The sequence below is a fragment of the Euphorbia lathyris genome, chromosome 4 (genome assembly GCF_963576675.1).
Source record: "Euphorbia lathyris chromosome 4, ddEupLath1.1, whole genome shotgun sequence".
Classification (NCBI taxonomy): Eukaryota; Viridiplantae; Streptophyta; class Magnoliopsida; order Malpighiales; family Euphorbiaceae; genus Euphorbia; species Euphorbia lathyris.
In genome coordinates this window covers 56,595,926-56,623,507 of record NC_088913.1, presented here as the reverse complement: position 1 = coordinate 56,623,507, position 27,582 = coordinate 56,595,926, and the positions used below count along the sequence as shown (strand labels likewise).

Below are 27,582 nucleotides of genomic sequence, written 5' to 3'. Positions count from 1 at the left end.
TAAAGTTGCTTAGAATATTAGTAGTTCTTAAAATATGTCATTTTTAAAGTCGTCAATGGTGATTTTAATAGTATCAATCGAAAAAGTTCTTATTTTGTTAAAGTTGAAAACCTCAATCATCGTTTTGACAAAAAGTAAACCACAGTCCTTTATCTAAAAATTAGTGAAACCACAGGGGTTTTATTTGAAATTTACCCTAAAAATACCCTAAAAAAAACAACGATGGTATTACATCTCTACCAATTCGAAGATTGAGAACTAAAGGTCAATTCGAATATTGAATTGATGGTGTTGAGTCGTTGCATCAACAAACCCAAACTTGTTCTTTGACATTAACGTAACTTTCACAAAGCATAGTCGTGGATGGTAATTTGACCCATTAAGGATATGAGATACAAAGGAAAAAGATGGTATTTCATTTGCCGAAGAAAGAATAGACTGAAGAGTGTTTTTTGCTTTGACACCATCTTGAAAAAACGATTTCTTTTTCATTAATTCAAAAGGGATCAGCAAATATATATATATATATATATATATATATATATATATATATGTATGTGTGTGTGTGTTTTAAGTATAACAATTACAACAAACAAGAGAGATGAAAATAAGGTAAAAATACTATAAAGAACAAACAAGTGGAGTAGGTGGATTGGAATGATGCTGAGGAAGGTTGTTATGTGAGGTGAATTGATGAAAGGTTAAAATAGGTGAAAAGAGTGTAACACCTGTGTGTGATATACTCCTTTAAACACCACACCGTCTTTTGTCTTCTCTAGTCCACAAATAGCATGGTAGAATGGCAAAGATTTGAAACAACAAACAATTTTTTTTGCCTTCTCTAATCCACAGATGGCATAGTTTTTGATGAAATCCTTCTTAGTTATTTGACAGTTCTTCAATGAAATAATCTATTTTTCTACATCTTTTTGGTTGGTTCAATCTATTTCTCTATATTGGTTGGGCTATTTCTACCAATGTCTTGCACCTCTATTTTCCACTATGTTTGTGGTGACAAATTTTAGGTAATTAAATGATTACAAATTACTGTAAAGAACAAATAAAAGAATAATATAAAGGTAGGAAATAGAAAAGATCTAACGAAACCAGCAAAATCTACACTCTCTTTATTTTCATAAAGCAGAGATTCATTTTTCAAAACATAGGTATGATGCAAAACTTGCTAAATTGGAACTTACATATGAATCAAAAGATAAATGAAGTTAAACCTAACCCGGAAAAAGAGAAGTCAAGTTATAAAAGTGACTACTGCCTAAATATCCAACAACTTTTCTTCACCCAAAACAAACTTTTTGATCTAAATATCCTACAGAAAGCTCTTCTTCTATATATCAGAAGTGTATTCTGCTCTTTTTGGCTTCTAATAATAATTTGAAACTTACTGACACCAACTCATCTTTGAAAAGGAGGTATATGGACAAATTTCAAAATACGAAAATATATAAAGAAATTGCTAGGTCCACCAAAAATACCAGAACAAAAATAACTCAAAAGTATCTAAATCTTAATCCTCCCCCCTCTCAGAAGCATAAGCTACCTTCTGCATTATCATGCCCTCAGCTGCACGTATAGCTCTCTGTGAACCACTGATTGTGATCTTCCTGCAATTCAGATGCAAGAAATTAAAGTGGTAATGAATAACCAACATGGACTTTTGGTATTAGAAAGACCAAACTTAGATCTGTTTCTCATACCTATCATTTGTTCCAGACAGGAAATCCCCTCTATCTGATATTTTTATCCTGGCCCCACTCACCTGCCAATACAAAGTGCCTAGTGTTAATTAGCGCATAGACAATATTACATAACTATACGATGGTGATCTGTTGACAAAGACCTGGCTGATCTCCATTATATTCCTTCCACCACGACCAACAACCAACCCAATATGCTCATCTGCAACGCCAATTGTCACCGAATTGGTACGGTCTTCCTGGAGAACATGAAAATGTTACATGGCAATCACTGAACTAGAAGAAAGTAGAAACTCATGGAAATTTTCAGAATAAGGAAAAGGCAGATGGATTAGCTATATCCATATGAAGCTACTGCCTTGTACGGAGATCTATACTCCATTAGATCTCAGGCTCAACTACCAAAGTGTCAAACTTACAAAACCATATCAAATTATCGACTACAATGCCTACACATTCTAAATGGGATTTAACGACTGGAATGCACCATCATACAAATACATTGTAGAATATTAGTAATTCATGAGTAGTCCTGATATTGTTTACCAAACACTCCAAAGATGTTACTCTTCAATTAATTATTTTGATACTTCTGGAAGTCCATCGTCAGTGGTGCAGTTCAAATAATATATGGACTATCTACAGAAAATCGTCAGTGGTGCAGTTCAAATAATATATGGACTATCTACAGAAAATCATCACTCAACTAATTAACTGACTTCATTCATGATAAATTGAAGGCAGAAAGTCCGCGTACCACTGGGCACCAATAGTATTGCCACAATGTATAACAAAACAAAGTAACAAGTAATCTATTTCCTAGCAAAAGAAACAATATGTAGCACTAGTCAATGCAAATTACATTAAAGCATTATGGAATAGAATAAACCTTGCTATTCTGAAACTTTCCTCCTCCAGCCCCATTTACTCCATAATTATTCATCGAATTGTATGCTACTGTTGCAAGAAAACGAAGAACATGAGCACATGAAATATCATGGAACAAGAGGAAAAAATTCTTAAGTTGCAAGTTGCGGAAATCCTAATGCAATTAAATCATAGATAAAATACAACATTTGCAACCAATAGAACCATGTCATGTAGTCTTTGCTCAAAATTCCTACTATTAAAGTTAAAAAAAATAACAAATAAATAAAGGCAACTCATTATCATTCATTTATCTTGAAGGAATACCCCTATCAAATGATAATCAAAGTAAGCCCCAACATCTAATAAAACCTCAATCTAGCCGTGCAACAATTTTCCTCTTCAATCAAATCATTTAACTTAAAGGTCCTGCATTATATGCCATGTGAAAATTGTATTGTTACCATGCATCCTCATCCATCGCATTTTGGACTACTATAAAGGTATATTTCTAAAAGCATCTGTCATTAGAAGTTGTTAGAGAACAACATACTAATAAAAAGTACGTCACAAGATTGCTAAGGACCCTCAACCAATTGACTTTTAGCATCCAGCTTCCTTTTGGATATGGAGATTACAAATCATGTAAACCTCCCATATTTTTACATGTCATCCTTAACAGCGGTACACGTGACAGTGAATACGATACTTACAGCTAATAAAATATATAATTCTTGCACATTTAGCTATACAATAGGTTCATTTCAATTAGGTATTTACAGAACACCAAATTTCATGATAAATCATTTAGGTTTTAGTAGTCTCTTGAATATCACTAGCATGCAGTTTCAGTGTCATCGAAAAACTTATCAAAATATTTAAATTTGGATGGCTGCCAAAGATACATTTGTAAGATCCAATCTAAGATGTTTTCTTAACGACCAAACACCATTGTGTATCCTCTTTTTCTTCATAAAATGCGTTGTTTCCATACCATTCCATAATCTACCATTTTCTTCAGGGAAAAAAAAAATCTAAAGCCAATTTGAGATTCATTTTATTCTCAACATTGATCTTTTAATATTAATGAGTTTAATTTTGGTTAAAAGATTGGCTATCCTTTCCCTCCTCAAAGAATGCCTTTCAATATTATTTTGCAATTTACCATGGTCTCCAAATAAAATAAAAGGAAAAAGGAAAAAGAAATAAAATGATGACACTAGATCAAGTAGAAATTGGTTTTGAATCAAAGTATTCACTAAAGGTTAATGATTTCATTTTGGGTGAAAAGATATACAACAAGCTAGTAAGGGAATTATAATAATTAATGATCATACTATAGGGAAGAAGAAAACTATTTTGATTACAAAGGCAATCTTTTAATTCCAAAGTTACACCGATTTCTTGCTCTTCCATAGATGCCCGCTATCTTCTACCAATATTGCTACTCCCCAATCTCCATTTAGCAGCCATAAGTATTATTTTCGAATTGAAGACTAAATTGTCCCTTCAACATGTAAGCAGTAGCCAATATGGCCCAGATGAACCTTTCAATCTTTTCCTTCAACTTGTCATCTTCAGCCATTTTAGAACAATGACAAATGTCCCAAGTTCAAGGGTCAAAATGATTCGAAATTCCATTCTGGCCCACATTAGACATCACCTACAAAGGCCAATTGAAGTCTTTTTTTTTTTTTACAAATTCTAATCTTAATGTTTGGAGCTCCCTATAGCAAATAATCAAAACATTCACTCATTAACATATGAAGCTTGTAAGGCTTGTAATTTTAGATTCCTATGATCCTTAGGATGGGTATGAATTCAGGAATTGAGGCAATGGAACAACCAAAGAAATAACAAATTATCTAAGTTCCACACATAAAACCCCTTGGTAGTGCACCTAAGTAGGGAATTGCAACATATAACTATAACAAAATTTACAGGAACATATATTAACTGAAAGGCAAACTAAAACATACAAAAACTGGGTATTTATGGAACTAAAGCGAAGTACTTAAACACTTACTACTTGAAAGAACCAACCTCATCTTTTAAAGATTTGGATTCCAACACTACACCAACAAAAAGGCTTTTATGCTATCCTAAACCAACCGGATCGGGAAATGAAATTGACAAGTCAGAAGGCTGATAAAAAGGGTTTAGGGTTTAGGGCACTTCCGGAAAATTTAGAAATCAAATACCCATATTCCTTGAATATCTAAACAAAAAATGACTAAGGACGCTTTAAATTTCCTGCCTATTAGCTCCATCAGAGTCCCATTATATGTATGTGACTAAATTGCTTTCCTCGGCTTTTTAGTAAAGGAATGTATGGAATCTAATTTAGTTTAGAGGCAGAATTGACTACTGCATGGTTGTCTATTCCCCTTTTTTCTCTGCTTGTTTCTTAATTTTCTACATCAAAGCCAATCTAAGCAGCTCCAATTTTGATTGCAAAAGAAGTTGTCTTAAAATTTCCGAATTGTCTCACAACCCATACTAAAGCTAATGGAGATAAATCCAAATTTGTTCCAAATCATTGTGCAAGCTAAAACCAGGTCGTGTATAAACCAAAGTAAGGTTAACAAGCTAATGGCAAGAGACAGACCTGCATATGAAAATGGGGCATTCATTGTCTGTGTGTAATGAGGATCTTCAAATAATTTGGACAAAATAAGATCAATTGCTCGGATCTGCTCTTCCAAAGTTCCAGTCACTGTGACCAGCCTATCATTCAACCCGTAAAAATTATTATCCTGTGGAGATATCTTAATTCCAGCTTGGGACTCTTCAATGAATGACCTGTAAAACAATAAATTCAGGTCTCAACATCCATCTCTTTCTCCCAGTGCTTAACACTGCTACAAATCCATTTAACCTATAGCTCATGTTGAACAAAGATTACTGAAAATGACAATTCAATTGGTTAAAATTGAGTAAAGAAAACAGCAATATTTATTATGCTAAAAAATAGTGCCCACAATGGAAAATGGTTTGAGAAAAGGGGAAAGAAATAATGATATACCCCCATAGGGTTAACACAATAATGTTATAGCTCTTGGCGAAACAATACCACAATGAAACATGATTTATAAAAAGGGGAAAGAAGTAACAAAGCACGCCCATTGGGTTTACATAAATTCCAATCATCAAGATAGCAGGAAAGAGAGAAAAAAGTGTAGAACCAAACACATTACAAATTTTCTGCATATCTCATACTGAGGCATATGGTATAGAAGCATCCAGGGATAATAATAAAAAATGCACAGGGCCATAAGATAGCATCGGATGCTCCAGTTTCTGTTAAAACTTACAAGTCCTATTAAAAAGTTTAACAGTCCAAACAAACATATGCACTTATATATATATATATATATATATATATATATATATATATATATATAAGTGAAGGAACCAATTGAACTAAAAGCTTAAGCTAATAGTTGAAGGCACAATTCATATTAATATCTGACACACCCCGCACGCAAATCGGGACTGGGCTTGAAGCGTGCACAACACAGGCCCATCTCACCATGTGTTTTTAATTCCACCAAATAATGAGGTTGCCATGATAAGCTTAAGCTAATAGTTAAAGGCCCAATTCATATTAATACCTGACTATATATATATATATATATAATAATAATAATAAATCACATATGTAGCTTGTAAAAGTGATCTTCTCTAACAATTCCTTTTAAAGGTAAATATAGAATTTTCGAAGTGACAACCACAAAAATATGTAGGCAAAGCTCTTTCAAAATATAAATCAAATAATATAAGAACCCACAACACAAGGCACAAACTAATACATAGATCAAAGAAGGCTTAGAAGTGTGGTCAATCATTTTGAAGGACACACTACATTCAACAAGATATATTATTAATACACATTTAACTATAATCAAACTCTCATTTGAAGCCCACACAACTTATTCACCACTTATGATCAAAGTATCCAAATCATATCCAATACATCCTCAAGACCCAAGGTCCAGATCAAAATTCAATTAAGCCTCTATTTAGTTTAGCTACTACTGCGCTGGCAAGTGAATGTGCAATTTAGCATAACAAGACATAGATGCCACCACTCCTAGGACTTGCTTGTCATTTTCAATTTTCCCCTCCACCAAAAGGATCCACCATTTGGATGTGGCAAAAGACTTTTTCACCTGCAAGGTATGCTAAATGAAGACTACTTCAAATTGGCAATGCAGCAGTGCCTTCAATGAGGCACACTGCCTAGGCCTCAGCACAGGCAATAGGTAAACAGAGGCATGCCTTCCATATACTCTTGACTCTTTTAGAATTTTGAAAACTATTCCAAAAAGGAAACATCAGTATTAAAGAGGTTTTAGAGACTGCAGAATGTGCTGCCCCTTATGTGCTAGTGAGAGAATTAGAAAATACAAACAAGCAGCTTTGACAAGCAAAAAGAAGAAGATTAAATGAAAATTAATTCTACATGGTGAAGAAGATCACACCAAATTGAGTTAGATGTATTTCTTCTTTTTGTGCTTGTTCTTCTTTTGCTTTTCTGAATCTTCAATATGATGATGATAATTACAGTTCATATGATTTATGTTTATTTCATAAGACTTCAATGCTGTTTTCTTATATGTTTTACCTTTATTTAAGTAGCGCCTATGCTGGAGCCCAGCATCTCAGGCAATCTGAGGTCTCATTGGCTTAAAGACAATTAAACTTTTAATTACACTAGTATACTACCATTGATGAACAAAGGAACCACACAGGGAGAAGTCCTGCTTGGAGACATAGAATGTGGACTAAAAATGACCTTTAACAAAAAGAGACAGCAAACATAACAAGAAATATATCATTCTGCACATCAAACAAGCATCTTACTCCAGTCAAGAGTCACCTAAACCTAGATGCATACAGTCGATCCATGTTCATCATTACCTATAACTTGAAGCATAAAGCAAATGGTATCGTTAAGAATTCTACAGGCCACAAAAAAAAAAAAAAAAAAAAAAAAAAAAAAAAACAATATGAATCCACTCTGAAATCCATCCAAATAGTCAGGTAACAGGAAAACTGAATCAGTGACCAAAATAATCTAAAGACAGACTCCAGATTCATCTAAGAAAGGTTCTTGAAAGAAATTTTGAACCATCTATGATCAATAAATAAGAACCTAAGCAACAAAAATAATGCATATGCAAACTATGGTTTTGGAAATAAAAAATCAAACAGCTGTTAGGATGCAGTAGTGAAATAAAAAAAGCTAAAAATGGCTGAAGTAGCTTCTTGCAGTATTAAAAAAAAAAAAAATATGCCACAGCAGCATACAATCTTTTCTGGATTAGCTACTGAATGGAAGAAATTTAAATGATATTGAACAAATTCAGTCTCAGTCAAGGAATATATTGAGATAGATGAGGTAAAAAGAAAAGAAAACAATTTTCCTATGCCTTATCATGATTCCAATTATTTCTAAGGATTCAAGTATAAACCATCAAAAATTAATTCTTTAACTAAATAACATCATTCCTTCAACTATTCAAGCTATCGCAATTCGATATATTGTTTCAAGAAAGAAAGAGAACCAGTATATCATACTTTATAATAGATCCTCCCTTCCCAATTATGCTACCACAAGAGTTATTTGGAACAACTAGTCTCACTTTGGTTCTTGGATCAACATCAACACCGTCATCAGTATGAAGCTGATGAAGAAAAAGAGATTGATGAATGAACACAATAAAAATAATTAAAAAACAAATAAATAAAATTAGTATGTGTGGAATATGCCTGCATCAAAATAATTACCTCACTAAGCAATTTAGCAAGAACAAGATCCACAGCCTTTAACACATCATCCAAGGTTCCAGAGATCATAATTATTCTATCAGATGTTCCAGGGAAAAATTCATAATTGCGTGACAACTGAATTCTTGCACCTGATTGTGATTGAAAATCAGTAATTGTGGCACCACCCTTTCCAATCACTGAACCAGCTGCAGCATTTGAGATAAGGAATCTAATGTATGTTGCCTTCTCAGCAGAATCTGATAGCAACAGAACATAATAAAAAAACAGATTAGAAGAAATGCATACAAGTCAACTTCTAGGCCAGAGCATAAGTTCATTAGTCACATAAGCTTGCTGGTCAGGAAATCAATATTTAAAATTTAATAATGCTACACTGTATGACTATCTTTTCTTTGCTGGCCAATATATACATCATTACATTTACAGCAATGGAGGGGGAAAATGCAAATTAGAAACATCCACTCTCTATAACCATATTAACTAACAGAGTTGCGCACAGAGAACTTAACCCAGGAAGATAACTCCATATATGCCTTCCAAAAAAGCTCTCAATATGACTATCATTATAGACAAGCATTACCACTTGATCAACTGCACCCAACTTAAAATACATGTAAAATTTCAAAACAACAAACTAGGTATATTCACTCTTTCAATGAAGAACCTAAATAAAAACTCTGAGTGATCCTACACATAAAAGATTGCACTGTGTAATATTATGAATCTAAAACCTTATGTTATAACTCTATTTATAGTAGAAAATACAAATTAAAAGAACACTAAACAGAGTATCAACTAAGTAATTGTATTGTTTAGACTTAAAGAGCACAATTAATGATTCACACTTTGCTGGAATCAAACTAAGAGTTCACTAAAACCACACTCTAGCTACATTTTCATTGACACTGTTGATACACAGAAAATTTAGAACGTAATCTCAGCTATACAATACACCATAGGTCAGAATCTCTTTCTAAAGCCAAACCAGTTGAATGCAACTCTTAAATTTAGCTTATCCGCCGTTTTACATATTCTTCTAAAACCAAACAGATTCTAGCACTGACATTACAAACGCCCTACATTCTCCTATCAATTTCTCACAAAAACTCAAGACAGAGAAAGAACACAACAGAAATGCACAATCAACGCAAAAACCCATCGCGCTTGCTTCCTAGAACTCAAAATTAGCTCTAAAAACGGATAACGCGACAAATTCAAAAAATTCATTCCCTAGAAATCTCGAGAGAAAAAGTAGATCAGATCAGATACCAGAAGTAGGTGATTTAGGCGGTGGAGGAGATCTCTTCCGCGTAGCCTCTGGAGATGAGACGTAAGATGACTCAGTGGACTCCATTTCAGGTTATCGTCTACTCCTTCCTCCTCCTGCAAGAACAAAAAAGCAAAAAAACCGAGTCAATCGTATAGTATCAAAAGCAAATAGAAATCGAACAATCAGTATACTCACAATGCCAGCGAAGAGAAAGAAGAGAAAGAGGATTAGAAGAAAAGAGAGAAGGGGAAATACTGTGGAGTATAATGGTCGGAAGAAGTGAGGAATTAAGGAGGGGGTTTCGGTGGCGCGTGTGGATAGGCGGTGAGCTGCAGGAGAAGGAGAGATGGCGTCTGTTTGTGTGTAACTGTGCCTCTCTGCAAATTGCAATATAAGCTTAAGCTAATTAGGCGGTTTTTTTGTTTTCGGCACCCTGGAGGCGTGGACTGTAATTTATTTCCCTATTTCTTTTCTTTTTTTAATTATTTTATTACAAGTAGTAACCATAATCTTATCTCTTGCTTCTTTATTTTGTTGGGCTCTTTAACCACGTTTTAGCACGACCCACCACAGATTAGATGCTATCATCTGTGTTTTTGGTAATTCGCCAACTTGCAAATTTCTGCCTTATTACCCGCTCTTGCCCGTATGCATGCGTATTAATGCATTATTTATTTATTAGGTAAATTATTTACATAAAAAAAAAAAAAAAACATTTTGAAAGTCCTCGTGATTTTGATTTTGGTGGAATGAGTATGTCATTCATCCTAACATATCGAGTCTCTAACATTTACTTTATTTTATTGTAATATTAAAATTTAGATTTTCAACGTAAATTCAAGTTTACATTTCTAAGGGCTTGAAATCATTTTTTATATGTGGCATATGGTTATAGAGCAACATTAAAATATTATTTCTGATGAAAACATCTAATCGATTAAATGTGTGGAGACGGATAGTGAGAGAAGTCGAGTCAAGAGGATAATATGCCTTAGAAAAGAAATAACAACCCATGTGAAAAATAGGCTCACATGTCGTGTCAAACAGTCACACGACATGTGAGTGAAGCAACAAGAAGTATTAGCAAGACACTCATACGACGTGTGGACTTCTCACACGGCGTGTGGCTTTACTTAACCGACCAACTCTTACCTTCTTTAGCTTTCTTTTAAATTACAACTTTATCATTACTTATTTACAACTCACGTCATCAACTTATTTACAAACTTGTCACCCCTTTACTCTCACCCTATTTTACTCTTTTAAGTTTTATCTAACTAGTTATATGTATTTGGCTTTTATGTAATTTGTTCTTTAGGTTTTGAGTATTTGTATAAATTCATCTCTTTCTTTGTAATGAATTAACTTTTATCAATCTAAAATATATTTCTCTTTCAGAGCTTTGTTAGGGTTCATCCCTTTAACAATGGGGATTTTTCAATTCCTACGGGTTTAGCTCGTTAATCTTGGAGGTTTCACAGCTCCTTCAAGTTTAGCTTGAGAATATCTTTGATACTTTACGATTGAAAATTATCACTCGTTACCTGATTTGTATTAGATGATACCAGAGCCGATTGTTTCCTAATCTGATACTTCTTCAAGCACTTGATTCTATCACTATTTGAAGAACATCCATGGAGTCTTATGAAAGAAGAATCTGTCGCCTCAGACAATAGAGGGAGAACGAAGAGTGTAGGTATTCGGAAGAATGAAGGAGGGTCATCGATGAAAATTTTCTATTGGATTTCGATAACCTCTTCGAGAGATAGCGGATAGAGGTCTGAGACGCCCTCCAACCACCCTTGGGATTCCCTCCTAGAAGACTCATCACAAATATTTCATCCACTGCCCATTCAAGAGGTAAATCTTAAATTTTCAATTTCTCATGTTGAAGCTATGGGTAATCAAATTGCTAGAGAAGAGTTTGATGTTTGTGGTGTTGATGATGATTTAAACTCTCATTGTGAATTTGTGGGTAATGAATTTGTGAATAAGAATTTAAATTCATGTATGAATGAGGAGGACGGAGTACAACTATGTGAGAGTATTGAGGAAGCCCAAGTTGAAAAGAGTGCATTCCTTATGTGTTTGATGAAATGCCTGTTAGGCAAAATTTCATTTGTATGTTTAAAGAAGGTGAGAGTCTTAATCTTGAAGAAGTGAAGAGTGACTTTGGACTTGATAATCTCTTTGAGAAATATAATTTTTGTTGTATCAATACCTTTGTGTTCCCAGTCCAAAAAGAAAATAAAGAAACGTTTTTTCTATATGTAAGTAGTCAATTCATCCTTTTTTCTATCTAATGTCTATAATACGAGTTGGACAAAAAAAATCAAAATATTTCATCGAATTTATAGACATAATCTCCAATTTTATTATTAAATCACATAAAATATGAAATCTTTTTTTTTTGTAAAAAGAATTGATATGCAATTGGTACAGAATAAAAACAAAATATACGTGTTTTATAATAATATCTGAAATTGACAACTTGCCAATGTTAGGGGTAAAATTCCTCTTAACTGCCAATGTTAAGGGTAAAATTGCTCCTGACCGTAAACGTTATAAGTATTTTTGCATCTTATCCTTTTTAATTTCATCCACACTTGCTAATTAGGGTTGTAAGTGAGCCGAGCCGAGCTTTGGCCTGCTCAAGCTTTGGTCGCTATAAAATTAATGAGCTCGAACCCGAGCTGAGCTTTGGTTTGCTCAAGCTCGGCTCAGCTCATTAGAAAATAACAAGCTCAAGCCGAGCTTCGAGCTTGTTTCGAGCCCAAAATCCTCTTTGAACTTGATTCATTAAGAAAATTATCTAACAATGAATTGTCTGTAAGTAAATCGTTAATCATATTTATGAAGTTTGCTCGCAAATAGCTCTTTAATTGTGTACATAAACAAGCTCACAAGCGAAGTTCGTGAATAAATAAACAAGATGCATGCAAATAGTTTGTCTATTATTTATTTATTATGTTTGTGTACGAACTCATTTAATAGCAAATGAAATTATATCAAGTTTATATATTTGTGAAATAACACAAAGCTATATAAAACTAAAATTTGTGTTTACAAATCGAGCCAAGCTTTTATCGAACCGAACACTGAACCGCTCATGCGTGGCTCGACTCATTTATAGACATTAATCTCCAATTTTATTATTAAATCACATAAAATATGAAATCTTTTTTTGTAAAACAAACTAACATGCAACTGGTGCATAATAAAAACAAAATATGCGTGTTTTATAATAATATCTGGAATTGACTCAACTTGCCAATTTAGGGGTAAAATTGCTCCCGACCGTAAACGTTAGAAATATTTTTGGACTTTATCCTTTTAATTTCATCCACACTTGCTAATTGGCATCTTCTAAATTTCAAATTTATAATTGAAATTCCTATGAAACAGTCTAATTTCCATGTTGGTTTTGATAATGCTTTAAAATATACATGTTAACCAATATCAGAAGATACTGCAATTCCCATGAGTTCCATCTCCAACCTTTTTCCGAATATCAACTTGGTGTTCCCATAGAATTTGTATCATAAGGTATGTTTCACTTATTTTTCTAATTCTTATACTACGAATTGTCATATTTCAACTAAACTAAACATTTGTGGAAGCTTCAAACTTTCCAAATGTACTCTTATCCATTGAATGTTGAACCTTGAGCTGTAAATTTTTACATTTTTGTGTGTTATTTTTTCTAAGCCTTTTCATTCCAAATTTTCAATCTTGGTGTCATTTTCTTTTTCGTTCTCCATCTTGACTTTAATAATTGAATTGTACACAAGAAATATAAAGTTCCAGTTACAAGTTTCTCTTTAATCAAATGAATTGGTTCAAAAGAAAACAAATGTGAATATATCTTTATATGGAGGAAGCCATAGCCAATAGAAATAGAACAAAAAAAAGAAGGAAAATGGAAGATCAGTGGAACCAATTAGAAACAAAAGATAGAATCCATATAAGAACAAAGTAAGTAAAGTTAGAAATTGGGAAACAAGAAAACAACAAGACAAATGAACAAAAAAAAACATATTATGAAAGCATAAACTTAAGAAACAAACTGGGTAAAAAGAATTTCTTTAACAAAAAAACTAAAAATTGACGCAGAAGCAAATAACACTGAGAAAGAAAACATTGTGAGGGAATAAAAACTGCAAAAGAGAAAGTGAAAACTAGAATGATTATAACATTTAATAATAAGGAAATTTTTAAAACCCCAATGTACTCTCTGCGTTAAGTAGCCCTGTCTCCATGGTCGCGTTACCATCCTCCTCTTTCCCGCGACCTCCTCGTGCACCACCAGACTGACATGTTGATGATGGTTCTCCTCATAAAAATAAATTGCCTCGACTCTCTTAGAAGGATCTCTTGCTCGATAAAAAAAAAGTGCTTCGTGAATCCCATCGTTGCGAAAACCTCTACGAGCTCGGCCAAGTTTCCATTGAAACTGCCAAGGATAACCCATTGTATCCTAAAGTATTGCTTACAGCTGAACTGAGGAAAAAACTAGAGACTCCTTGGAAAAGTGCGCTGATTACTAAGCTCCTTGGTAAGAACCTAGGCTATATTGCATTACATAAACGTGTGATGGACATGTGGAAGCCAATTGTGAGCTTCAAGATGATGGATTTAGGGTATGGATTCTATGTGGTCAAGTTTGATGACCCTCTGGATAGAGAACATGTTGTGATGGATGGCTCGTGGTTAATTCAGGGACACTGCTTTATGGTCCGAACCTGGTCTCATTCAGATTCGCTAATTAAGTTGACCCTGGTATGGATTCGACTACCCTAGTTACCTTTGTTTTACTACAATCAGGATGTCCTTCTTGCTATAGTTGAGGATAATGGAAGGTGATCAAGGTTGATGATAATATGACCTTTTGCGGATTGGGGCCGTTTTGCAAGAATTTGTGTTGAAGTTAACCTAATGAACCCCCTTATTGCCCAGTTTGAGCTGGATGGCCCCAAACAAACGGTTGAATATGAAGGGCTGCGCAGAGCTTGTACGAAGTGCGGGAGATATGGTCATATTCGATAATTGTGTAATTGACCGAGTGTGTATATGACGAAGGGTGGTGTCCATTCTGATATGGATGTAGAGGTCACTAGAGGGGTTGACATGAATCTTGGCAAGGATATTGTGGATCGGGATACTGAAGCTCCGAACGGTCAATCTTTCTCGCTTGATACGGAGTATGGACCTTGGAATCGGGGATCTAAAATCGGGTCAAATACTAGTATTTCAATTGGGTTTTTACATGAAAATCATAATTAAATATAAAAGTACAAGTAAATCATACTATTAAAATTAATTCTAAATATGTCATTTTTTATATATCAGAAATAAATTATGATTTTATACCCTAAAAACTTTCTGACCCCAATTGATAGATCATAAACCCTTTAAAATATATCCTACACTCATATGAGACGTTTAATATTCTATAGTTTGAGATAGAAATAAGGATAAAAGATTGGCTTAAGGTGTTATTGAGTCTCTGATCTATTCAAAATTTTATCATCCATGACCTATTATTCGGTTATATTTGGCCCCTGAACTATCCCAATTGGTGAAATGTCACTCAATTTAGATGGAGACTTGACAAAACCATTATTCCCTCTCATATGTAATAATATTTTGACATGTGAGCTTGACACATCACATGTCTTGAAGTTTATTTGCCACATAAACTCTCTTATGTGAAAATAATTAATTAGATTAAAAAAGAAAAATAAATAAAAACAAATCTTTAAACTCAAATTTATTAAATTTAAGTGTCAAAATGTCATCAAAATAATAATTATATTAAGTCTCTATTTAAATTGGGTGAAATTGCACTAATTGGAATAGGTTATGGGCCAAATAACCAAATTTTTTATAGATCGAGGGACAAGTTGATACGGGGCATCTCCTTCTGGGATCGGGTCCGTACGAAGAAAGTCGGAGGGAGAACAAAGCACGAGCGACAAGCAGTAAAGAGGCCAAAACAGTGCCACACAACACACCAGCAGCTCAGACACGCTCCGCGTGTATTAAAGCACGCTCCGCGTGAAGGAAGGTTTGATCCGAAGAAGAGTTCAACAGCCAATCCACGCTCTGTGTAGATTTGGGCACGCAACGCGTGGAATGAGTACTGATCCGGAGAGAAGTCTAGGAGGTCACATACGCGGGGCTTGGATTGGGCACGCTCTGCGTGGAATTAGGCACGCTCCGTGTACCTTCATTTTAAGGAACTTGCTCCTTACTCTAGTTGTTGGTCCCGTATAACGTGATAAGGTTAGTTCCAAGGGGGGATAGGAACTATTTAAAATTTTGTCCGTTAAGGCTGACTTCTTTTCTTTTAGAAAAGGTTTACACAGCGGCGCTAAGTAGATTTGAGACACAAGCTTAGTCAACTGGTGACTAAGTCTGCTTCTTTCCTTGAGTCGGGAGATAGCACTTAAGTCTATTCCTAAGCTCAACTTCTTAGTGCACTCAACTCAGTGTCTATTCGTTACTTAGTCAGTTTTATAGCAAGCAATATATAAAGGAGTTTAAAAGTTAGAAATATGTTACTCAGCAGACATATCCTGGTTCGACCTCTCCGCCTACATCCAGTCCTCGGAACTCGTTCTGAGCTTTTTGAATCCTCTACTGAGCTCTTTAAAGGTAGAGCACAAAACCTTTTACAATAGAAGCTGAGTATACAAGAGTACATTCCTCTATACCTCTACTCACTCCTATACCTACCGCTGAGTACTATAACCGAGTACTCAGCTTCTCCTTTCTATTCTTCTAGAAATGATAAGTGTTTATCCTAAACAACAATTGCTAAGACACTTTAGATGAACGAATTCACTCTAGACTTTTATACAAAGATTGGAATTGGTGTAAGGTTTGCTTTGCTTTTCTCACAGAACTTCAAGTATGAATTTGGTCAGCGTTTCGACTTGATTGAAGATCTGCATCGAATGAAGCAATTGAGAGGCCTATTTATAGTGACACTTGAGGCACTGGTGATTTCGAATTTCGAAATAACCGTTGGAGTCAAACGGCTTCATGTCGCTTTCACTCAGTACGTGCTCAGCGTCTTCGGCCAATCATATTCTTGTATCTTCTGTCTTCGCCAGTGCTCAGCAGCTTTTCGTCAAATGAAACAGAATGTTCCCGCATTTATGGCAAAGTCTTCCAGACAGCTTCCTGCGCCTTCTGAGCTTTACCCAAAGTAGAAATACTTTGTCTCCAAGTTCGTTCTGTTCTGCCGCTGACCTGACAACCTTGTCGCTCAACTCAGCAGCTTCGTCTTGAAGCAATTTGGTCGAAGGCTTCTCGATCCTTCTTGTTGCTGGGCTAACGCCTTACTCAGTACGACGGCGTTTTGAGTCTTCTTGGGCCGTGAGGCTTTGATCTATTGACTTGGGCTTGACTTCCTCTTTTGGGCCTTTGGGCCATTTATCTTAATGTCTTATAAATCAAATAACTCAACATTGAACAAACACATTAGTATGAATAAATCAAAGCATTTAAATTTAATGTGTTGGAATATTTTTATCATTCACATAAATAATTTTGTCAAATCAAAATCATGTGGAAAGGTGTTTCAACAAACTCCCCCATTTTGATGTTGGCAAAAATATTCAGTAAGGAACTCAGTGTTGAGCTCCCCCATGATGATTGACCTATTCTTAACTTCTTAAGATTCTCCCCCGTAAGGGTTGAGCCGCTAACTTAGTTTTTACTTTAAACATTTTAAGGTTTAATCAAGTAAGTCTAAAGTCAGTGTTCAGAGTTAGGTTAGTTCTTGGACCAGGTTTATTTCACTCAGTTTCGATACAAAGCTAAGCGGAAAATTACGTTCGAATATTGGAGTTAGCTGAGTGAGTTAATTGAGGCTGAGTAATTTTACTCAGTGGCCAAGTATTAATTCAATGTTTGTCAATCCTTAGATCCTTTGTTCAATTAAGACATTATGAGACAAGTTGTAAATTTAGATCAACACAACAGATAGGCATTAAAGCGAAGAAAATTAAATAACAAGGTTGATTGAAGATACGTTTATATTGATATTTAGCACACAACACAACATAAGTAAGTAAGCAAAATCACACAACAACAAACAGAAAACTATCGCCTAAGATTGAAGGAGACTTGGTTAGGCTTGGATTTGTTTTGTTGCTGAGGTTGTTGAGTGCTAGAAGGCTTTGGTTGAGTGCTAGGGGGAACACTTGAAGAAGTGGAACCAAGATGTTGGTTCTTTTGCTGAGTTCCAGCTGGATGTTCATCTTTGCTTTTCTCCCCCTTTTTGCCAGCATCAATGGGCTGAGGGACAGCTGCATAAAACTTCCCTTGTTCAACGGCACGAGTCAGCAGAGCGGAATAATGCTGGATTTGAGCCGTACTGTGCTTGAGCCCATCAAAAACCTTGATCCCACCAGCCATATTGGACGCCGGAATGTCCATGTGGGAACTGATGATGCTGAGTATAAATTGAAGGGATTTACCCATCTAGCTCATGGTGTCCGTCATCATTGCGTAAGATTGATGGTACATTTTCAGTAGGCCAGCGTCATAGTGGTGTCGTTGGTTGGACTGATGTGTGACATGGTCATAGGTGGCCTTGGCAAGTTGAAAAATTTCAGATGTCTTGGCCTGTTCAGTTTGCATCTCTTCTCTTGATAAATTCAGCATGCGAAGTGATTCAGCAATTTGCTCGATTGTGCATTGAGAGGTAGAGCCAACTAATTCTCGAGTTATGGTCAGCTCAGTTTGGACTTGAGTAAGTTGAGCTGACTTAGCTACATCTGAGTTGGCGGCAATTAAGGCGTTGAGTTTTCCTTCAATTGTGTCCATATGTTGCACCATATGCAAGTGAAGGTTTGCCATTTTGGTAGCGAACTCTTGCTTTGGCTGTTGAGCTACCATTTCAGTCAGCATACATAAGAGCTCTTTGAGCCCTTTGAGTTCAGTGAGGAGTTGAGTGAGGGTGCTCAGTTGTGTAGGCTCCGTTGAACTGCGCTCAGTTTCAATTCCATGAGTACTCTGTATTTCTGCGATGAGTTCTTGGGCAGCTTGGAAGATTCGTTTCCCAGTCTGGGAAGAAGTCAAGAACTGCAGAGGGTCATGTTGAGAAGTTTCAGGAACTGAGCTTTGGTTGGTTGTAGGTGGTTGTTCATTTGAGTGCACACCAGTAGTAGAGTTGTCCTTTGGATTAGGTGAGGGGTGAACAATCTGAGTGGCAGACTGAGTGATTGGGTCAGCTGCAGGAGTTGAAACATTCTCTGGCTGTTCAAGATGAGAGTTGAGTGATGCCATAGTATTTTCTACTTGCTCAGTGTCAGTCGGGAGCTGAACATTGACTTGAGGAGGAGTCAGCTTGAGATTGTCCTGAGCAGGAGATTTCTCCAGTGTATGTTCTTTCTCTTGAACAGCGGGTTCATCGATCACTTGCTTTGAAGAGCTAGTAGCAGCGGTGTTGGCAGACTTGGCATGTTCCTGACCACGAGGAATAGAGGCTTGTTTTTCCTTGACTGGTGAGGGCTTGGAAATGGGTTTGGAGAAAAAGTTGAAGTCCAAGTCAATCAGGCTTACGATGGGTTCATGGAGAGGTGAGTCATCCAGTATGTCAAACACTTGAGGTTTGTTCGCCTTCTTCTTGAATCGTTTATCACTTCCATCTTTAAAAGGGTTGGAGGATGGAAGTAGATCAGATGACTCAAGGTGAGTTTGTTCAGGTTCTGTAGTTGTGAGGTCAATAATGGACTCAACTCTGAGCTTAGTGGTCTGATTCTTTGAAGTGGATTTGGTTGACTCAGTGTGCTTTGTCTGCTCAGTAGAGACAGATTGTTGTTGTTGCTTGTTTGCAGTTGGAGTTCTTTCAGCAGATTCCTGAGTTCGCAGAAAGAAGGAATCCTTTGGAACGGATACATCCAAAGGAATTGCATCCAATGGTGTAGCTCCAGAAACCCTCTTCCTCTTTAGGGGTGACTCAGTATTTTCTTGTTCATTTTCAGCTTCTTGAACAATGGCAGGTCATTTTTGGGCAGCTTTGCTAGGTTGAGGTTTCTTTTGGGTTGACTCAGCAGGAGGTTTGTCAGCCATAACAACTTTGAGGCGTTTGACAGTTTGGAGTTGGGGTGCCACCTTTCTCTTCTTTCCCTTATCGGTCGGCTCAGCTTCCTCTTCAGCTTCAGTCACCGCATCCTTTCCTTTCTTTGACTTAAAAGGAAGACCGTAAGCCAGTTTAGTGAGGTCCTCAATTGTGATTTCCGTACCCAAAATGCTTTCCTTATTCTTAAAGCTGATTCTGTAATCCCTAAGGATTTCAGTAATGAGCGACCCTAATCGAAGTGCTCCAGTGCTTCATTGCATGGCCCCAATCAGGAACACAGGCATGTTCAAGGGTTGATAGTTGAGCATATGCCATAAGAAGCATTGCTCGAAGTTAGAGGCAGAGGATGTGGAGTTGACCTTGGGATAGATGTAGTTGGTCAGTAGGTAGTGGGCGTGCCTCTGATGCTGAGTAAGCAAGGTGCAAGAGACTTCCCCTACACGCCCTTCAGGTTTGCAAAAAGTGGAGGTGTACTTAACCTTCTTATAATCATTTGTTCTTCTCAACTCAGCTCCCTCGTCCTTTAAGTCTAAAAGAATAGATAGATATGAACGGTCGATAATGATCTGCTTCTTGTTGACATAAGTGACCATGAAATCAATATCGTCTGTGGCAACCAACAGATTAGAGTAGAACTCAGTGACAAGCCTTAGGTAGGTCAGCCCGTTTAGGGAGAATAGTTTGGTCCATCTGTTCTTGGATATCCAGTCACTGTAAGGTTTCACCGTTTCCACGAAACTTTTTGAGAACCATCGTGAAGCTACGACGTCTAAGCCTTTAACATCAGAATATACGGATCGAAAGGTTCTCTCCTCAGTTTCCTCAGTCTTTTTACCCTTGTCCTTCTTCTTTTTCTTAGAAGGAGTTGAGTGCTCAGTGTGAGGATCAACACCCAGAATGCTGACCTCGTCCATGGGTTGGTCATGCTGACCATGTGCAGTATTGCCCTAATCTTTTGGGGTATCAACATACTGTTGCTCAGGTGGGGAGCCTGGGTTGATGTCTGAGCGATTGTCCTCATATTGGTCATCGAAAAGATTCTGGGAATCAGACATGGTGTTCTTGAGGGTTTCTTTAAGAGGATTTGAATTTCAGAAGTTTAGAGAGAGTGAAGGTTCGAGTGCGAATTTCAAGCATAGAGAGTGAATAGTGAGAAAATGTTCACTATTTATAAACGATGATTAATGACTTAATAGGTTGGATGGAACGGTGGGTATTTGAACCGTCGAAAGTCAGTTATTACTGACATTAATTTCGAGAAACGGCGCGTGTTATTGCTAATGATGACGCTTACGTCATCCTAGAGGCTACTTAATGCGCGTGCTAGTATTAATTCCACAACGGATCTTTACTCAGTGTTAAGAATTCTAAACGTTTAATGTTCTGAGTAGTCAGTTCTATGCAAAGGAATTATTCGTGTGCTTAGTAACTCTAAAAAAGATTGAGATAACCACTCAGCGTATATATCTACTCAGCATGTAATAGACATTGATTTAGCATAAATCACTCAGTATGGTAGTCAACTCAGCATGCATATATCACATATTATACTTGGAATTTATTAAAGAGGATTGAACATACCAATGGCTTCTCTAAGTATGTTGAATTGCTCATGAGCCAGTGGCTTTGTGAAGATATCGGCAAGCTGCTCATCCGTTGGGACATAAATCAGCTTGATCTCTCCCTTGAGTACATGATCTCTGATGAAGTGATGTCTTATACTGACGTGCTTCATCCTGCTGTGCTGGATTGGATTCTTTGATAGGTCAATGGCACTCTTGTTGTCATATTTGACTTCAATTTTTTTAGTCTGAACGCCATAATCTTCTAGCTGTTGCTTAATCCAGTGGACTTGAGCAACACAGCTTCTAGCAGCAATGTACTCAGCTTCAGTGGTTGACAGGGCTACTGACGCCTGCTTCTTACTGAACCAGGACACAAGACAGCTTCCAAAGAAGTGACATCCTCCTGAGGTGCTTTTTCGTTCAAGTTTCTCTCATCCGTAGTCAGCGTCAGTGTATCCAATGAGTGTGAAATCATGAGTATTGGGATACCATAAACCTGCATTCACTGAGCCTTGCAAATATCTAAGGGTTCTTTTTACAGCTATGTAATGAGATTCCTTAGGGTTAGATTGATATCTAGCACAATAACATACTGAGAACTGAATGTCCGGCCTACTAGCAGTTAAGTAGAGTAGAGAGACAATCATACCTCGGTACAATCTGCTGTCTACTGACTTACCATTTTTGTCAGCGCAGAGGACAGTGTCAGTGCCCATAGGGGTAGATATTGACTTACAATTCTCAAGTTCATATTTCTTCAATATCTCCTTAGCATACTTAGTTTGACTGATGAAGATGCCATTTTTCCCTTGTTTGATTTGAAGTCCAAGGAAGAAGTTGAGTTCTCCCATCATTGACATTTCAAACTCAGTCTGCATCTGCTTACTAAATAATGTCATCAATATATATCTGAGCCAGTAGGGTATCTTTACCCTTCCTCTTAATGAATAAGGTTGTATCAGATTTACCTCTGACATAATTTCTAGTCAGCAGGAAACTGGTCAGCCTCTCATACCAAGCACGTGGTTCTTGCTTGAGACCATACAGAGCCTTTTTGAGTTTGTAAACGTGGTTTGGGAACTTAGGATCCTCAAACCCTGGAGGCTGATTAACATAGACTTCCTCGTTTATAACTCCATTAAGGAATGCACTCTTAACATCCATTTGAAATAATTTAAAGTTCATATAACTTGCATATGCACATAAAATTCTTATAGCCTCTAGCCTTGCCACTGGGTCGAAGGTCTCACCGTAGTCAATACCTTCTTGCTGACTGTAGCCCTGAGCTACAAGTCTTGCTTTGTTCCTGACCACGTTCCCTTGTTCATCCAGCTTGTTGCGGAAGACCTATCTTGTTCCTATGGTCTTCTGGCTTCTTGGTTTTGGCACTAAGTCCCATACTTCATTTCTTTTGAACTGATCAAGTTCTTCTTGCATTGCATTCATCCAGAACTCATCGTACTCAGCTTCAGCGAAGTTCTTTGGTTCCTGAACTGAGACGAATGCTACGTTGCTGAGGTATCTCCTGAGTTGATTTCGTGTCATCAGCGTGTTTTCAGCAGCATCAAGAATGGCACTCTCTGAGTGTCCTCTTGGTATTTTGATCTCTTTTGGTAGAGTGATGTCTTGAGTTGGTTGTGTTTCAACAATCTCTGCAGGTGTAGATTGGTCAGTGAAAATAATTTGAGTTTCGCTTTTACCTTTCGTCAGCCCTTGAGGTAGTGACTCAGCGGCTGTTTCTTGGTCAGTGGGTGCTGAGTATGGATCATCCTTAGTCAGCTGCTTGTCTTTTCCTGCAGGGTTAGTTTCATCGAACTCAACGTGTACTTGTTGAAACACCTTTCCACAAGATTTTGATTTGACAAAATCATCCATTATTAAGAGGCAATTAAATTTAAATGCTTTGATTTAATTGTACTAATGTGTTTGTTCAATATTGAGTGCAAGAATATATATATATATAAAGTAAGACAGGACAGAAGTCAGCATAAGCAAAGCTGAGTGGAACGGAACTCAGCATGACAGAATGGAAGCCGAATGGAGTAGAACTCCGTATCAGAAATTTTAGTCTAAGATGCCAAAACGAAGCTGACTAAAACAAAAGACTTCTTCAGCAACATATAAATAGAACGGAGCTAACCACGAAGCAACTCAGTATAGAAGTTGAACATTCAAGGATAACGAATGAAGCTGAGTCACAGTCAGGACAGCATGAAGGATCCGTTCACTAAAGGACAAAGTCTGCCAATCTTCTGCACCAATAATTGGAACCTCGAAGACACACAAAAGACTAATTTCAAGAGACATTGGTCATTGGATTATTGGTAAAAGACAACTGGCACAAAAAGACAAGCCAGACGCAAGAAGACAAACCTGACGCCTGAAGAAAATAGAGAAAGGGAATGGCGGAACAGTCTGAAGCTGACCAGAAATTGTTCCCCAAAAGAGCCGTTTTGGTATTAACGGCAACTTATAACTGAAGCATCAAGAGAAAAATACAAAGAGAGAAAATCTTGAAATCACTCAAATACAAAAAGATCTTACACCAATTTTTTCTATTCTCTGTGTAAATGCTAGATTGATTGTTGTGTAATCATCTAAAGTGTTCTTTAGTTTAAAAAGAACAAGTCCGTGATCAATAGGAATATTGAGAGTGTTAAGCTGAGTGACTTGGTTGTAAGCATTCGGTAATAGAGAAATCTAGGTGCTGGGTTGTAGCACTTAGTAGGAGTTGAGTAGACGAATAGAGGAAGGTACTCTTGCATATTCAACTGCCTTGTAATTGGTTTGTGCTCTACCATTAAAGAGCTCAGTATTGGATTCAAAAAGCCCGGAGGACTCTAGGGACTGGACGTAGGCAGAGAGGCCGAACCAGGATAAGTGATACTGAGTAATCTCTAAACTCTCTCTCATATTGTATGTGTTGTTTGCTTTATTTACTCAGCATATAAATTGCCAAAGCTGACCTTGAGTAAATAAGTGGTGCTGAGTTAGAAGCTGACCTCCAAGAGTGTCAATTCCTAACTTACAAGAAGATACCTTTAGTCAACATCTGACTAAAGCTGTCTTAAAATATATCTCACCAAGCTGACCAAAAGCTGAGATTAACAAACTCTCAAAATAACTTCCAGTCAGCTTAATTAAAACGCGAAAAAGTTATATTAGTTCCTAACCCCCCCCCCCCCCCATTTGGAACTAATTACTAGGGAACAACAAGTGGTATCAGAGCCTAAGCTCACTACTCAAAGATTTAACAATCTTGAGCTGATCCCTAAAAATGGGTGAGAATAGCACTCGGTTTCTTCCAGGAAACCAAACAACACAGATACTCCCCGAGGGATTATCAATCACTAGACCTCCCCTATTCTTTGGGTCAAATTATACATTCTGGAAAAATAGGATGAAGAACTTTATTCAAGCCACAAACATGAGTGCATGGCTTGCAATTGTTCAAGGTCCACGTGTGCCATACAAAACTGTTAACAATGAGAAAGTTGTTAAAAGTGTGGCTGAGTGGATAGAGGATGACCTCAGAAAATTATAAAATAATGCTTCGGCTATAAATATGCTTCACTGTGCGTTAGATGCTGCAGAATACAATAAGATTTCAGGTTGTGAGTCAGCACAGGAGATTTGGAAGAAGCTTGAAGTAACCTATGAAGGCACAAGCAAAGTTAAGGAGTCTAAAGTCAATCAACATATGAGACTCTACGAGCTGTTTGAGATGAATGAGAATGAAGACATCTCAGAAATGAATGCAAGATTCATAAACATTATAAATGAGCTAAAAAGGCTTGGAAAGAACTTCACTGAAGAAGAACAGGTGAAGAAAATTCTGAGAAGTCTGCCCAAGAGCTGGCAAGCAAAGAAAACAGCTGTAGAAGAAGCTCAAGACTTGACTACCTATAAATATGATGAGCTGATCGGATCCCTGCTGACCCATGAAATCTCTATGAAAAACTTTGAAGCCAAAGAGAAAGAAAAATCAGAAGATAAGAAACAAAAGTCACTTGTCATGAAAGCTGACTCAACTGAAGCGGAGTCAACTGACGATGAGGAACTGGCCATGTTCACCAGAAAGATGAAGAAGCTGTTCAGGAGAAATGATAGAAACGGCAAAAGGTCATTTAGAAGAAAGGATAAATACAAAGCTGAGTCAAGTGACAAGTACAAAAAGGACAGCTCGAAGTCTGTCACATGTTTTGAGTGTCATCAAACTGGGCACATCAAATCAAGTTGTCCCAACCTCAAGAAAGAAAAGACGGGAAGCAAAAAGGCTATGGTAGCCACATGGAGTGACAGTGATGAGTAAACATCATCTGAAGCTGAGCAAAATGAAACAGCCAACATATGTTTCATGGCAGATGATGGAGCTGACCAATCCCAATCTGAGCAATCTGACCTTTCTGATGAAACTGACCAGGAGGATCACAACAACGAGGTAACATCCTTACTTTTGCTTAGAAACGAAATGGTAAATGCCCTGAGTGACTTATATACACTAACTAAGAAGTGTAACAAAAAGATTAAATCACTCAGCAGGCGCTGTGATGAGATTGAAGAGGTCAAGCTGAGTGACCTCCGATATCTTCTCCAGGACAACTCTGACTTGCATACCAACATGCAAATCTTACATAAGTTTGTCACGGAGGTTCAATCTGAGTCAAAGAAACTTAGAAAAGATATCACAACGTTACAGAGTCAAGGGAAGGGCTCAAATAGAAATAAACCCCATGCTGAGTACGCAAATACTAGTCAGCATAAGCAATTCACTCAATGTGAGTGTTGTGGAAAAAGGGGGCACACAAAGGATGTGTGTTGGCATAACAAGCGGATTGTCCAATGTGACTTCTGCGGAAGAAAAGGGCATACCACAAAAGTATGTTGGGATGCCCAACACAATAATGCTGACCATACTCAGTTCAACCCACAAAGGATACCTTTTTGTGATTTCTGTGGTAAGCCAGGCCACACCATAAAAGTATGCCGTCACAAGTTAAAATATGATTTTGCACCTGTTTATACTAACAAGAAAGGACCCAAAAGGAATTGGGTACCTAAAAATGAATAGTTTAAACTGCAGGTCAGCTTGACATGCGTGGAGAAGTCAAAACTATGGTATATAGACAGCGCATGTGTTAGGCATGAAATTGACTAAGATTAACAGATAATTTATAAGGGAATTCGGGTAATTTTTATATCATTTTGCAAGGAATAAGGGCTAATTAATGTCCTTGTGCAGATAAGCAAAGAAAAATGCTAAACTCGCTAGAAACAGCTTGTTTCGCTAATGCCAATGAGGAGTGGAGCCTTACTTGTCCAGCGGTCAAACGCCGGATTATCCAATGATGGACAGCGACAGATCGTTGGTGGCAGTGAAAGGAAAGCGGCAGGAAAAGCAGGTGAAAGTGTGTGGCGATGGAATTGCCCAAAGTAGCATGATGATTTGAAGTCTCACCCCCTTGAGTGTTCAAGGGTTAATCTAAAAGTTAATCATTTCTTTAGTTTGATAATTGTAGTAAGTAGTTAACTTTGTTTATAAGAAGGGTACGAAAGTTGTACCAATTTTGGACAGTCTCGGTCTTTTCCCTTTAAATAGGAAAAGCAGAGAAGGTTTAGGGATCGGATATTTTTTCTTAGCTTTAGTTTTTTTTAACAAGTAGAATAGAAGGAGAAGAGAGCTCTCATGGAGTCTCAAGCTGTAACAACAACCTTCCTCTGCTCACTGCTCGATATGAGTGAGTAGACATTTTGAACGGGCACGGCATGGCCGGCCCGGTGATGTAAGTTTTACAACGTTTTAATGATATTTAGTATTTTGCCAATGTTGTGATCAATGAGGATTTACTTTCTTGCGTAAGCATGTATGTATGTGTTAGATGAATGTTAGGACACTGCTTTCATCTTCACCGATATCTCTATTGATCTCCCAACTTCGAAGCTGACAAGTTAGAAGGTTGTGTCGAGGGTTTTCTCATCTAGAAATGCAGTTTTGTTCTTAATGCTAGAAAGAACGTATCTTTAGGACGCTAAAGATGTTAGTAAATCTTAGGAGTTTGAGAACACACGATAGTTGACTCAAACTCACTCAAAAACTGATACTTTGGCTTCGTTGGCATTATCTTTTATTCATCGAATGTTGTAAGATGTAACACACCGTGTTCGGTCATGTAAAGCATGTTCTCTTCCTTTAATCGTTGAAAAGTAACCTTATTTTCTTGATTGAGTATCCTGGCCGAGTCACTAAAACAACCAATATCAAACAAACAACCA

The 27,582-nt window shown here is 36.9% G+C and overlaps 1 protein-coding gene across 2 annotated transcripts; it reads right to left on the bottom strand.

The window, feature by feature from the left end:
• Positions 1–1,202: 1,202 nt before the first annotated feature.
• On the bottom strand, positions 1,203–10,077 carry LOC136226383 (protein BTR1). 2 transcript variants are annotated; one of them, XM_066014837.1, is made up of 9 exons: positions 9,844–10,077; positions 9,648–9,761; positions 8,376–8,614; positions 8,166–8,272; positions 5,191–5,384; positions 2,605–2,672; positions 1,859–1,954; positions 1,716–1,777; positions 1,203–1,622 (listed from the first exon to the last, which is right to left on the bottom strand). In XM_066014837.1, exons 2-9 carry the CDS (start codon positions 9,730–9,732, stop codon positions 1,526–1,528), a joined length of 948 nt encoding a protein of 315 aa, XP_065870909.1. In that variant the 5' UTR covers positions 9,733–9,761; positions 9,844–10,077; the 3' UTR covers positions 1,203–1,525. The 2 variants fall into 2 exon arrangements, with proteins under 2 accessions (XP_065870909.1, XP_065870910.1); XM_066014838.1 differs by having other exon boundaries at positions 9,904–10,077.
• Between the last annotated feature and the right edge of the window lie 17,505 nt (positions 10,078–27,582).

Excerpts from the sequence above, each read along its gene's own strand:
- LOC136226383 (XM_066014837.1), bottom strand. The coding sequence starts at position 9,732 with ATGGAGTCCACTGAGTCATCTTACGTCTCATCTCCAGAGGCTACGCGG. Across the intron at positions 8,615-9,647 it reads GCCTAAATCACCTACTTCTG|ATTCTGCTGAGAAGGCAACA; the intron begins GTATCTGATCTG and ends TGTTGCTATCAG. Across the intron at positions 1,955-2,604 it reads GAAAGTTTCAGAATAGCAAG|GAAGACCGTACCAATTCGGT; the intron begins GTTTATTCTATT and ends CATGTTCTCCAG.